Here is an 11,825-nt window from a genome sequence, read left to right on the forward strand (position 1 = left end):
CTTCACATTTGGACTATTGCAACTCTCTTCTCTTTGGCGTCCCCAAGTACCAGATAGATCGTTTACAGAAGGTGCTCAACGCCGCTGCTCGATTAATCTTTAGGATTCCCAAGTTTGATCACATTCTCGCGTGCCTTATTTCATCTTCACTGGCTTCCTGCGGCTTATTTCGTTCATTTTAAGCTGTTACTTTTAGTTTAAAAATCTCTTAAAAATCAAGGCCCACAATACATTCAAGAATATTTACAGCCATACTCCGTTACTGGTCACCATCTACGTTCCTGCGACCAGGGCCTCCTTAAGATCCCCAGAACTAATTTTAAGCTGGGTTTAAGTAATGGCGGCGTAAGTGGTTGGCTTTAGCCGTCCGCCTTTTTACATTTTCTTTGAAGTGGCAAATGGCCAATGTTATAGAAAAGTATCTCACGAAGCGCCGAAACCGGTCATCGAACTCGACAGAGGGTGAGAACGACTCTCCGGACAAGAAAAAGGTAAAAAATCAAGGCACGGGCGACGAAGAAGAAGAAGCTAGCGTGGATGAAGTCTTGGCAGTACTGAACATGTCGGAGAGTGTGAGCGAAATGTTAAATCAAATTCTAGAGAAGCTTCAGAAACTTGATAAAATAGAAAGTTCTTTGGACAATATTGAAGGCAAGTTACAGAATTTAGAATCGAGGACACAGCGACTTGAAGAATCTGAAAGTACAGCCAAACAAGAATTAAATGATTTGAAGGAAGGATTAAAGAATGTCAATATCAAGCTTAAAGACAAAATGGATTCTATGGAAAACAAGCAAGGGGCAAACACGGCAAATTTGAGTCAAAAGATAAAAGAACTTGAAGAAAAAGCGAAGAGTCTGCACGATAAAATCTATATTTAGAAGCCTACTCGAGGCGTAAGAACATAAGAGCGGAGAGACAAGAGACAAGAGTGGAGGGGTTGGCGCAATGGTAAGATCTCTGCCTTTCAACCCTAAGGTCCCGGGTTCCATTCCCGGTTCTGCCGAGACTGGAATATTTAGCGACCTTCTTTCCCGCTAAAGTTCACTCAGCTTTCCACCCTTCCGAGGTCGGTGAAATGAGTACCAGCATGCATGGACTGCTTAGAAGCGGCTGCAATTTGCGCCTGTATATGCTTCCAGTCTGCTGGGGGTAAATTGATCATTGTAAAGCGCCCTTGAGAGGTTAGTGATAAGGGCGCTATATAAATGCACCACTTTACTTTACTTTACAAGTAGAGGGGCGGATCAGAGGGAAGATACAGAGGGAACACTCCGTCGCTTCTTAGAACAAGAACTTGGTTATGAAGACGCAAAGAGGGTCGAGATTCAACGTGTTCATCGGGTCGGCAAAGGGAAAAATGGAGGACCACGGCCCATACTAGCCCGCTTTTTGCGGTACAAAGACTGTGAGGACATCTTAGCTTCGGGCCGCCGGCTTCGTGGCACTAATTTTCAAGTGTTTAAAGATTTACCAACTGAGATCATAGACAGGCGAAAACCACAAGTGGTAACATTGAAAAAGGCCAGAGGAAATGGAATGCAAGCAGCTTTCAGTTCGGCGCAACCAGATAAGTTATACATTAATGGTGAATTTTGGCGTGTTGGTAGGGAACTGGCTATAACAGGGCGGTGAGAGTCTTGAATATGGTTTAACTAAAAGCCACACTTAAATTTTCAAATGAGTCTATGGCAGAGGCGAGCAGCAAGCCGAACGAACGGATTAGAACAAAAACGAATCAGTTGTACACTCCTAAACTCTTAATGTCCTACACTTGTTTTTATCACTGTTTGGTTGTGCATTTTTCCTTTGTTTATTTGTTAACTTTTCGTTCTACTTTTTTCTTTGACCTTATAGTCTACATCTATAGTTACTATTGGAGGTGTTCTTGGGTGGGGGGTGTCCAATGTGATACTCAGAAAAAAATCATAGAAAAATCGGGCCTTAAAATAGGATCCTTGAATGTTAGAGGAATAGGAGACAAGGTTAAGCGTCGTGAGATTTTTAACTAGTTACGCATGAAAAAAATATTTTATTCAAGAAGCCCATTGTACCGAAGAAAATAAGCATGAATGGCGAGCAGAATGGGGCTATCAGGCCTTTTTCGGTTGCGGCTCAAGCAAAAGCACTGGTGTTGCTATTCTCTTCAATAATAACTTCGATTTTCAAATTTCCAAAGCTTATACTGATCCCGAGGGACGCTTTATAATATGTGACTTAATTACCAGTGGAAAAAAACTGACCTTAGCAAATATATATGCACCAAATGAAGGTGATCCTTCTTTTTTCACTTCGATCTTTGACCACTTGTTTGATTTCCAATGCGAAGATATAATTTTAGGAGGTGACTTTAATTTAGTGCTTAGTGTTGAAAAGGATAAAAAAGGTGGTATGAGTAGGACTCATAAGAAGTCATTGGAAATCATCAACAACTATTGCGAAAGCTTAGATTTAGTCGATGTTTGGAGAGTATTAAACCCAGAACTTTTTAAATTTACGTGGTGACAAAGAAAACCGGAAGTTTACTGCAGACTTGATTTTTACTGGGTTGCCCTATGGCAAACCCAGTCGGAAAATAGGTAGATTTCCGTTTTTTTTTTTTTTTTTTAGTATTTTTTTCCGTGTCGGTAAAAGTCTTGCCTGTCACTCCCCTGGTAAGTGGTGTCTTTGTGCATAGAGCCTTCTGCGCGTATTTTCTTAGGATCGAGAGGGTAGTGGAACTGCGTAGATTTCTCTGGTGGACACAGTAGAATCATTAACTTAGCCTGCAATGGCGTCGAAAGTCATGTAACGCGAATGGCGTTCTGGTGGATCCTTAAACAAAATATACCCTTATGGAGCTCAATAATGGAAAGTCAGTTGGATAAACTAGGCAGGAATCTCAAAAGCGACGAGTAATGGCCTTCGACAACAATCTATCGCCCGTCGAGACGAAATCAAAGTGAGCTGTATTTACCTGAAGTACATGGTAATTTGACACGAGTGAGTTTCTTGTCTTCACGCACGCAATGAAATAGGAAGAGGTTTTCACCTCTAAGGGACTGTGCAATAATTATCAGGAAGGGGGGGTCCTAAAATGAGCTTCACCAAAGGAAAAATTAGATAGGTCCCCCCCTCCAGCAGCGTCAAGATTAACTGTGACCCCCCCCCCCTCGCGTTCTCTCAAAATTATGATGTGCCCCCCCCCCCCCCCCCCCCCCCTCTCTAACCCGTACTTTTAGATATTGAAAAACTTGAGAACAGATACCAATATCTTTTATCCGACAACCCTGCTTGTGCAGGAAGGTTTCTCCTAGAGGATTACAAGCCAGCTCCCCGTGATGACAGCAACATCAGACGTTGCAAACAAGAGGCAAATGATATCCAGGACAAGCTTAATGCTGTCGTAACCAAGTTAGAAAAACACTGAAGACTGGCCTCAGCTGTTTACACAATTTTAATACTGAACAACGTCATTCAATAAAGTCTCAAGTCGGTTTAAACGTTCTGCATCTTGTAGAAGACCTGGATAGGGTGCTGGCTAAATATAAAGCGACATTTCCTATTGGTGCCAAATCTAAAGCATCCAAATCAAGAAAAAAGAAGGAACAGAAGAAAAAAAGGGAGAAGAAGAGGATTGCTGCCTCAGAAAGCCGTAGGACCCGAACCTGTATAATTTTTCGGTCTTTGGGAGGTGAACCCATTGATGACAACTATGAAACAGAAGTATGTGGCATTCCTCAGCTAGAAACTGTAGACTTAGAAACCCTCTCGCTGTTTAAATCAAGAACAGACCTGGCATGTCTGCGGGACCTCTTAAATGACAAATGTTTTATTGGCAAAGCTCACAACGTGGTTTGTGACTTCTGTGCATGAGCGATTGTTTCAATCTATCATATGTTGACATTCTAAATAAGTTAAAGCATCTGTTTATGTTGATGCAATATTTAGACATTATGGATAGTCAAAGGCGTAGCATCTGTCTATTTGGAAAATGTTTATTTATTCATTATCGAATTTGTGAAATTTAATTAAGACCCCCCCTCAACTTACTTGAGAAATCTAATGTAGAGCCCCCTCCCTCCTTTCCATTATTTTAACTTAAGGCCCCCCCCCCTCTGGTTTTAGGGCCTCCCCCCCCCCCCCCCCCTCCTGATAATTATTGCACAGTCCCTAAGAGCAAATATGTTGTTTGTTTCAATAAAATTTTCGCTGGAAAAGGATTCTGTGGTATTTCCTGCCTTTGTGAATTATAATATCATGTTGTGTATTGAATTTTCGAGCTTAAGGTTGAAATGTGATATGGGAGAAGTTTTTTAGTATTGTTCTGTAAGCAGGAAGGGTTCACAGGCCTGTTGGAAACGTGCTTGACTTTCAACAAAATGAGTCCCAAAATCAGTGAAAAATTGTGACGCAGATGAATAATAAAGTAGCTGCTATTTCCAAAATGATGGAATTACCTGGTGATAAATAACGTCGTACGCGTCTTGGAGAGTAAATTTTGACTTTGCATAAACAAGAGTTGGGCGATTGTGATCTTTGTTTTGACTTCGCTCATTTCATTGTCAAACTTTATAACACCTGACAGAAAAAGAAACTTTCAAAAACCCGGTATCTTGCCATCATTTGACACAGATACATCACTGTTTGGCGAGTAAACATGCCGCGGTAACTTAATCACGGCGCCCGCTGAATTCCGGCATGTCACTTTCGATTTTGCGATTTATTTGAACGTAGCAAAACATGTCTCCCAAAATGTTTGTCGCTGATCGTAACTTTTTATATTCTATATTCACGGTTCAAAATTAATGTTGTTTTCATGTCGTAAATATTTTATTCTCGATCGACCGTCCCGGAAACTTCGTTCTGCTCTCTCTAAAAACTGTGTATCAATAGTTATTTGCTTTTGCATCAATATTTGTGTTGCATAAAGCAAGCTAACAGAATCTGTACCTTGCTGAGTTCGCATTTGTTAGCGTCAATAGTATTTTCCGTCAGATGCTTCTCTTTTATCAGGGATTTATTGTTTTGGTCTCCCATCCTGACACTAGCCCCGCCCGAAAGGGATTAACTTCAGTGAATTTTAGTATTACAAAGCTGTCAGATGCTCAGAGGGCACACTTCTGGTGAAAAGAAGTTGTGAGGGAACTTGAAAATTATCAACATGTCAGCCCAGAAGCCAATGTTTCTCGCTTCTCTTTTATTTGATTTGTTATTCTTCGGAGACTGGAATGCTGTATTTCAATACGACACAATTCAGTGCCTTCTGATTTTCTGTAACACGTACCACAGGCAACCCAGTGTATGCTTCACGGAAGCATCTCGTTTTCTGGTAAGTCAAGGAATACTTTGTAACATAATCAAAGCAGATATCATTCCGGGATATAAAACGGACCATTTAATGATCCTTTTAGAAATTTCGCCACATTCTAATACTAGAGGTAGAGGATTCTGGAAACTTAACACCTCCTTTTTAATTGAAACAGAATATATTAATCAAATCAAATTGATTATACAACAAACCAAAGATGAATACAGGGAAGATGAGTTTACTAACCCTAATCTGCTCTGGGAGATGATTAAAATGAAAGTTAGAGAGGAATCGATAAAATTTGGAGCCTCCAAGAAAAAGAAAATAATAAACGAGTTATAAGAAATTGAGCAATCAGTTGCAAAATTGGAACAAGATTTAAGTGATATGCATATTTATGATTCTCGAAAACAACAAATATGGACCCAGCTTGAAGCAAAGAAAGAACAATTAGAATCATTAATGGAATATAAAATAAACAGGGGCAATTATCAGATCGAAATCACGATGGTATAATGAAGGTGAAAAAAATACCAAATATTTTCTTAATCTGGAAAAGAGACATTGCAAGCAAGGAACAATTACTCAACTTACAATCAGTGAAAAGGATTTTGCAGATACAGACAAAGAAATTCTGAATGAGTGTGAGTCTTTTTATCAAACTCTTTACAGTTCCAAAACCAATAACGAGAAATCTAGTGACGTTTTTTTCCCACCACAGCAAAATCAAAATTATTTGACCAATGCGGAACAACTTGTTTGCGAAGGCTTGTTGAATAGGGAAGAATGTCTGCAAGCGCTAAACAGTATGAATTTGGACAAAACGTCAGGAACAGATGGCCTCCCTTGCGAATTTTACAAGATTTTTTGAAATGATGTGAGTGATATCTTGGTAAGTTCTTTTAACTATTCGTATGAAACAGGAACACTTTCAGTATCGCAAAGACGCGGAATTGTTAAACTTATTCCTAAAAAGGACAGTAGTTGTATGCGCTCATTCAGACCGGATTTGACAGGTAGTCATCAAATGACGTCATCAATCAAAATACAAAAGAAGGGGGCGTGCATAAATTAGGGGCATGTTGGGGCATGACGCAATGTCGGCTGTAACCCTAACACCTGAAACAACACGTGCATCCCAGGTCGTCGCATAAATTAGGGTTAGGTTAATGAGATGCTAGTCACGAACGTACATGAAGGTTTCTTTTATTGAGAAAGTAAGCGAGATGTGTTTGCTGTGCCTGTGTTCTGTTTCCACCCAGCCATCCGGGTGGTAACGCAAATATATAGCGAAAAGAACAATGGGAAAGACAGGGAGCCAATGAGGTCAAGGTGATGTCATCACGGGCCAATGAGACACCGTTGACGTCAGTATACATTAACTTTCTGGGCTTGGGGTCACGTACCTAGAAAGTGAAGTGAGAACCCTATTGTTTTGAAGCGAGTCAAACAGAATTTTAAAACACATACACAAAAGGCTTTACACGCCTGGACAAGTTCGCAAACGCTTTGTTCTTTTTTAAACTAAATTTGCATAGAGGCGATCGAAGCGTGAAGAAGGAAGAATATAGAAGAAAAAAAGTTGTTTTGTGTGGAAAAGAGGAGCATTCTCAACTCTTTCACGCTTTTAAAACAAACGTGAACTCCGTTGTTACAACCTTTTTTAAGGAAAGTTTTTCAACCTCGCGCTTGAATGAAACACGGGTAAATGCAATCTTTTTTATGTAAGAATACACAAAGACATCCTTCAGTGCACAGACACAAAGAAAGCCTACTCAACAGAACTGAATAAAGCCTTTTCTGAAAACGCTTGAAAAAAACCTTTGGATTTTGAGAGGCGTTTTATACTGTGGTATGGTGAAGCGGGAGTTGGTTTCATATCGTATTTCAAAATACTTTTCACAATATTTGACGCAGTGAGCAAACAACAATATACATTTCAAACGCTTTATTAAAAGATACTCTAGTGACAAGTTGATATAAAATAATTGTTCTTCGACTATTTGACTATCGTAACCTTAAAACAAACATGTTGCGTTGCGCTTAAATAAATACTGTGACTCTGATAATGCAGTTCTGTTCAGACGTACAGAATATGAAACATTCGAGACCGGACTAACTCGAACGATTTTATTTGCAGAATGCTATCGTTAAGTCAATAAAAACACACCAACAAACATTTCAAACGTTTTACTGAATTAACAGAGAACGCTTATCACAAATGTGATATTTGCGAGAGATAGTTCTCTTTAAACAAACCTTAATCCGAAAAAGGTTGTTTTGAAAACGCACTCTATGTACAACAAAGATTACAGTTGTTAAGTCAATAAATACACACCAACAAACATTTCAAGCGTTTTACTGAATTAACAGAGAACGCTTATCACAATGTGATATTTGTGAGAGTAGTTCTCTTTGTAATTCACTTGCATTCGCTGCATCATGATTGTTCTATTATGCATGCACTGTTTCAACGCTTTTTGAGCGAAAATAAATCACACACGCGCAAATGAGAGAAGAAAAAAAATGTTGTAATTCACTTGCATTCGCTGCATCATTAGTGTTCTATTATGCATGCACTATTTCAACGCGTTTAGAGCAACAATAAATAACACACGCGTAAATGAGAGATGAAAAAAAATGTAATTCACTGGAGTACATTGCATCATTATTTTTCAGTAAGGTTCCCACTTTGTATTACTCCTTAATCGGGCAACCATAGGTGTTCTCGCCCTGTAGGACCTTTTAATAACTCTCTTCTCCGTGGAATCTGGGGGCGTTTCAAAGATCCAGGGATCTGTGTCCTTTTCGATAGGAGAAGGTGGTGTTTCTATCCTGACAGGAATTTTGGATGGACCAACGGGTGTGGTTGGAAGTTTCCTGTGTGCTGTCCTTTTGGGTTGTACCTCGGATATCGTTGGAGAATGGTTTGGAGTGGGCGTATTTGGACTTGTTGTCGCTGTCCCTGCAGGTTTCGTCTTCGTTTCGCTCTTCATTTGTTTTGACAAACCTTGATACCGTTGTAATAGTTGATCCAATAAGGCCACTTTTTGATCCTCGGGCAAAGTAGAATCCGTGATATGTTTCATGTCTTGATCCAGGCGCGTCAAGGTCGTGAGTTGCGGAGGTGAGGTTAAGCGATGCTCTGTCTCAAGGCTTTGCAATAAATGCTCTGGGACCAACATCATCTTTTGTACGTGTTTCATTTTAGCACTTTACCCAATAAATCCAAAGCGAACGGTGCAATCAAAGAGGCGAGAGCTGGCAGGAATCCTCCTTGCTGATTGAGAACTTCTTTTTTCTTCTTCAGACTAGGTGTCTTGCGAGTCAAATACAGGAGTTTCGACTTGTGTGGTTTCAAGCGTTTAAATGATGAACTAGGAACCATAATGTTCCCTTTAAGTAGATTAAGAGCGACTTCACTGATGGCTTCTATTTGTCCCTTACTAGCGTGAGATATCATCTCTTTCCGTTGTTTCCCTCTGCTTGTAAAACAAGTGCAGAGAAAGGGTAAATGTTGATTGACTTTAGAAGCCTTGACGAGTTCTTGTTTTCTTCTCTCGCCGGTAGCTTTTGAAATCTTTCTAGAACGCAAAGTCATGTCACCACCACTTTGATTGTTTACTGTCTCCTCGCGGTGCAACAATTGCAAAGCCATGGCGTTAAATGAAATCTACCGGAAAGGGTTCATCGGTTTTATATATTTTCTTATCAACGTAAACAATGGGATATGAATGTGACTCTGGGAAGATCCTTGTTCGCAATCGTTGAATGTCCGGGGTTCGTGGATGTAAATCCATCATTAAGTATCCAAATGGTTGTGATGTAGCGTCTTGAAAACTCTCCCACACAAATGGAACGCGCCCAGAAAACGCCTGTTGTGCCAGTGTCCTCAACCCCAAAGTATCTCGAGGATTGTTAAAGGCAATGATGTAATGAGCATTAAGAGAAATGCTCCGGGAAAACTTTCCTGGGGGGAAAAGGTTTTGTGTCAAATAAATGCAGGTGACGTCACAATGATGGGACACTTTGGTGAACAAATCCAAAATGCGCTCGTCATCGCTACAGTTTCTCATGAGGTCATCTAACACGAGCAGACCAGGACGATGAGGGGGTGGAAATAAGGCGGGAATGTCGTCGGGAATACCCTCCATAAACGTGACTTCCTTTACCAATTCCTTAAAACAATCTTGCCATTGACCGTAGCAATACACGATCTTGCGAATGGAGCGTTCAAATAAACAATCTGTGTGTTGAAGTATTTGGCGCGTAAATGTTGTTTTTCCGCATTGGCTGGGGCCAGAAATGATAATACTGCTGGGGCACTTGAATTGAGACATGTTCACAAGACGAAGCTTCAACGATTTGTGTACACGAGATAGAATTCCCACCCCTTTTACTAGCAAATACACACAAAAACAGCAACATTTTTTTTTTTTACTTTTCAACGTGATTTTATTGCTTATGGACACAGCGAAATGACTTACAACCTTGTTGAAAGCAATCATTAACTTTAGGATAAATGACTGAATTAAAATAAGCGTGTACACTGCGTTCAACTTGTGCATCGTTCCACTGAGAATCATATCGTTTAAATTTAGCTTGAACAGTGTTCATATCAACATTCCGTGCTCGCCGAATGAGATAAAACAAACAATAATCTCCACAAACATCCGAATTCAGTCCTTGCAGTGGTTTGTCGTTATAATAGGTAACTTCCCGTAGAATGTAGGTATCCATGTTGTAAGTTTCAGGAGGAAATCCGTAGCTGTCAAAGAATTCACTTTCACGAGGCGATTCAAAGTACATAGCCACCCAATGTGTCCCAGGTTGGTCATGAGGGTCCGTATTCGCGATGAGTCCGGCTGGGTAGGTGTTGATGACAGGTAGCCTATCCCTTGGAAATACGCCTTGCATGAGAGGTGCTAACACAGGGTCAGAAAGACAGGCTTGCCATAGTTCTTGGGTTGTATGCATGACGATGAACTAAGAGCCTTGTGACAAATCGTAGACCACGCGACGATTGCGATCAATTTCCAACTGATTCTGAAATTCTGCGTACACAATTAAATTCAGAACTGAGTTCGTCTGAGTTCCAAATTTCAGGTACAGGTTCACGTTGCCCGTTCGATGAGGTATCAGATGATCGGGATGTCCGCTTCCTGCCGGTGTCAAATCAAAACGGAACAAACCGTATCCGTTCTCCCAATCCACTCTATCAATGTCAAGCCCGTGCCCACAATTCATGTCTCCACTTCCTGAAAACAGCGTGTTGTAGCCATCGATCTTTTTTCCACCCGTCAGATCCAGCGCAAAATAAGGCATTTCTTCTCCATTCACAGTCAGCCGAATGTCTTGCAGGTGAAACAGCTCAAAGTTGAAAGGATTTCTTGCGAGGTTTCCGTTGAAGGCATCGTTTCGCACGAGCCCAAAAATGATGCACTGAGGAATGAAACCGTGGAATAAATCTGTCTCAGTGTGATTTAAGACTCCTTGAGGGATGATCCTTGCCTGCGTAGGGGTTCTGGTTAGGGTATAGATGGCTGGTAGCGGTGCGCTCCCTTTGTGACCTTGCATGATCTGTACATGTTCTAGTTTCACACTGTCTGCAACACGCACTGTGCGTATGCGAAGCGTACTAGACATGATCGATCTTTAGTTTGCAGTTGTTTGGAGTCTCCCCAGCCATGAGAACAAAAGCATCGTTGTTCAGATCCACTTTGACTTTGATCTCCAAACCGTCAAGCAACAACTTGTCAATATTAAACACGTCACAAAGAGGTACTCCGACCAACCCAACTTCTGCGCCGTTGTTAGTAAATGTGGCTCTTCTATTCAGACCCTCATTACTTTCTGCTGTATTATCTACTTCATTCATGTGTCCAGCAGTGTCTTTGTAATACAGAGCTTTGGTCAAGTACGATTTCTTGGCCTGTTCCGTAAAGTTCAATAAGGTCTTGATGTAAGCATTGTATGCTTGAGTGTCTGACTGCTCTGTTACCAGCGTTTCGTTGATCTTGATGGTAAACTGTTTGATGATGGAATGAAGGGCGTTGTTGACCAGAGTGTACTTCTTACCATCCCCTGTGGGCGATCCATCTTGTTTGGTAATCTTTACTACCAATTGCAGCTCTGTCTTGTTAATGTCAATGTAGTCAGCTAACGGTTTGATGACAAACTCGATGGGATTAGTTCCCGTTTGAACCGGTTCGTAATCGATCCATTTGCTGCTAACAATCGATACATCTGTCACAGGTACATCAAACAATTGTAAACTTGAATTCGCACCAGGGGCTGAGAGAGGGTGAGCTGATGCCATCTTTAATCAAAAATAGTCTTGAACGTGTTCTGTCCTTCACTGCGCCGCTTTGACGTATCCGCGCGCTTATATACTCCTTTTCCGCGACCTTGCTGTGTAATGTCATCAATGACCCCTGTGAGTAAATTTTTTCCAGCAGCTTTCGCTCTTGTCTTGGCAGCTTTCTTTAAAGATTGACCATTGATCACGTCTTGGACAAGTTGCATTCCCGTTTCC

The 11,825-nt window shown here is 40.9% G+C and overlaps 1 protein-coding gene and 1 pseudogene across 1 annotated transcript; one reads left to right on the plus strand and one right to left on the minus strand.

The window, feature by feature from the left end:
- Positions 1-398: 398 nt before the first annotated feature.
- LOC138005117 (sarcolemmal membrane-associated protein-like) lies at positions 399-881 on the plus strand. The gene has a single exon (XM_068851394.1). It carries the CDS (start codon positions 399-401, stop codon positions 879-881), a length of 483 nt encoding a protein of 160 aa, XP_068707495.1.
- A 9,395-nt stretch (positions 882-10,276) lies between these two features.
- On the minus strand, positions 10,277-11,609 carry LOC138005118 (uncharacterized protein F54H12.2-like; annotated as a pseudogene).
- Positions 11,610-11,825: the final 216 nt, after the last annotated feature.

This window comes from Montipora foliosa, chromosome 6, assembly GCF_036669935.1.
Source record: "Montipora foliosa isolate CH-2021 chromosome 6, ASM3666993v2, whole genome shotgun sequence".
Classification (NCBI taxonomy): Eukaryota; Metazoa; Cnidaria; class Anthozoa; order Scleractinia; family Acroporidae; genus Montipora; species Montipora foliosa.

Coding starts and splice junctions, on each gene's coding strand:
- LOC138005117 (XM_068851394.1), top strand. CDS start 399: ATGGCCAATGTTATAGAAAAGTATCTCACGAAGCGCCGAAACCGGTCA.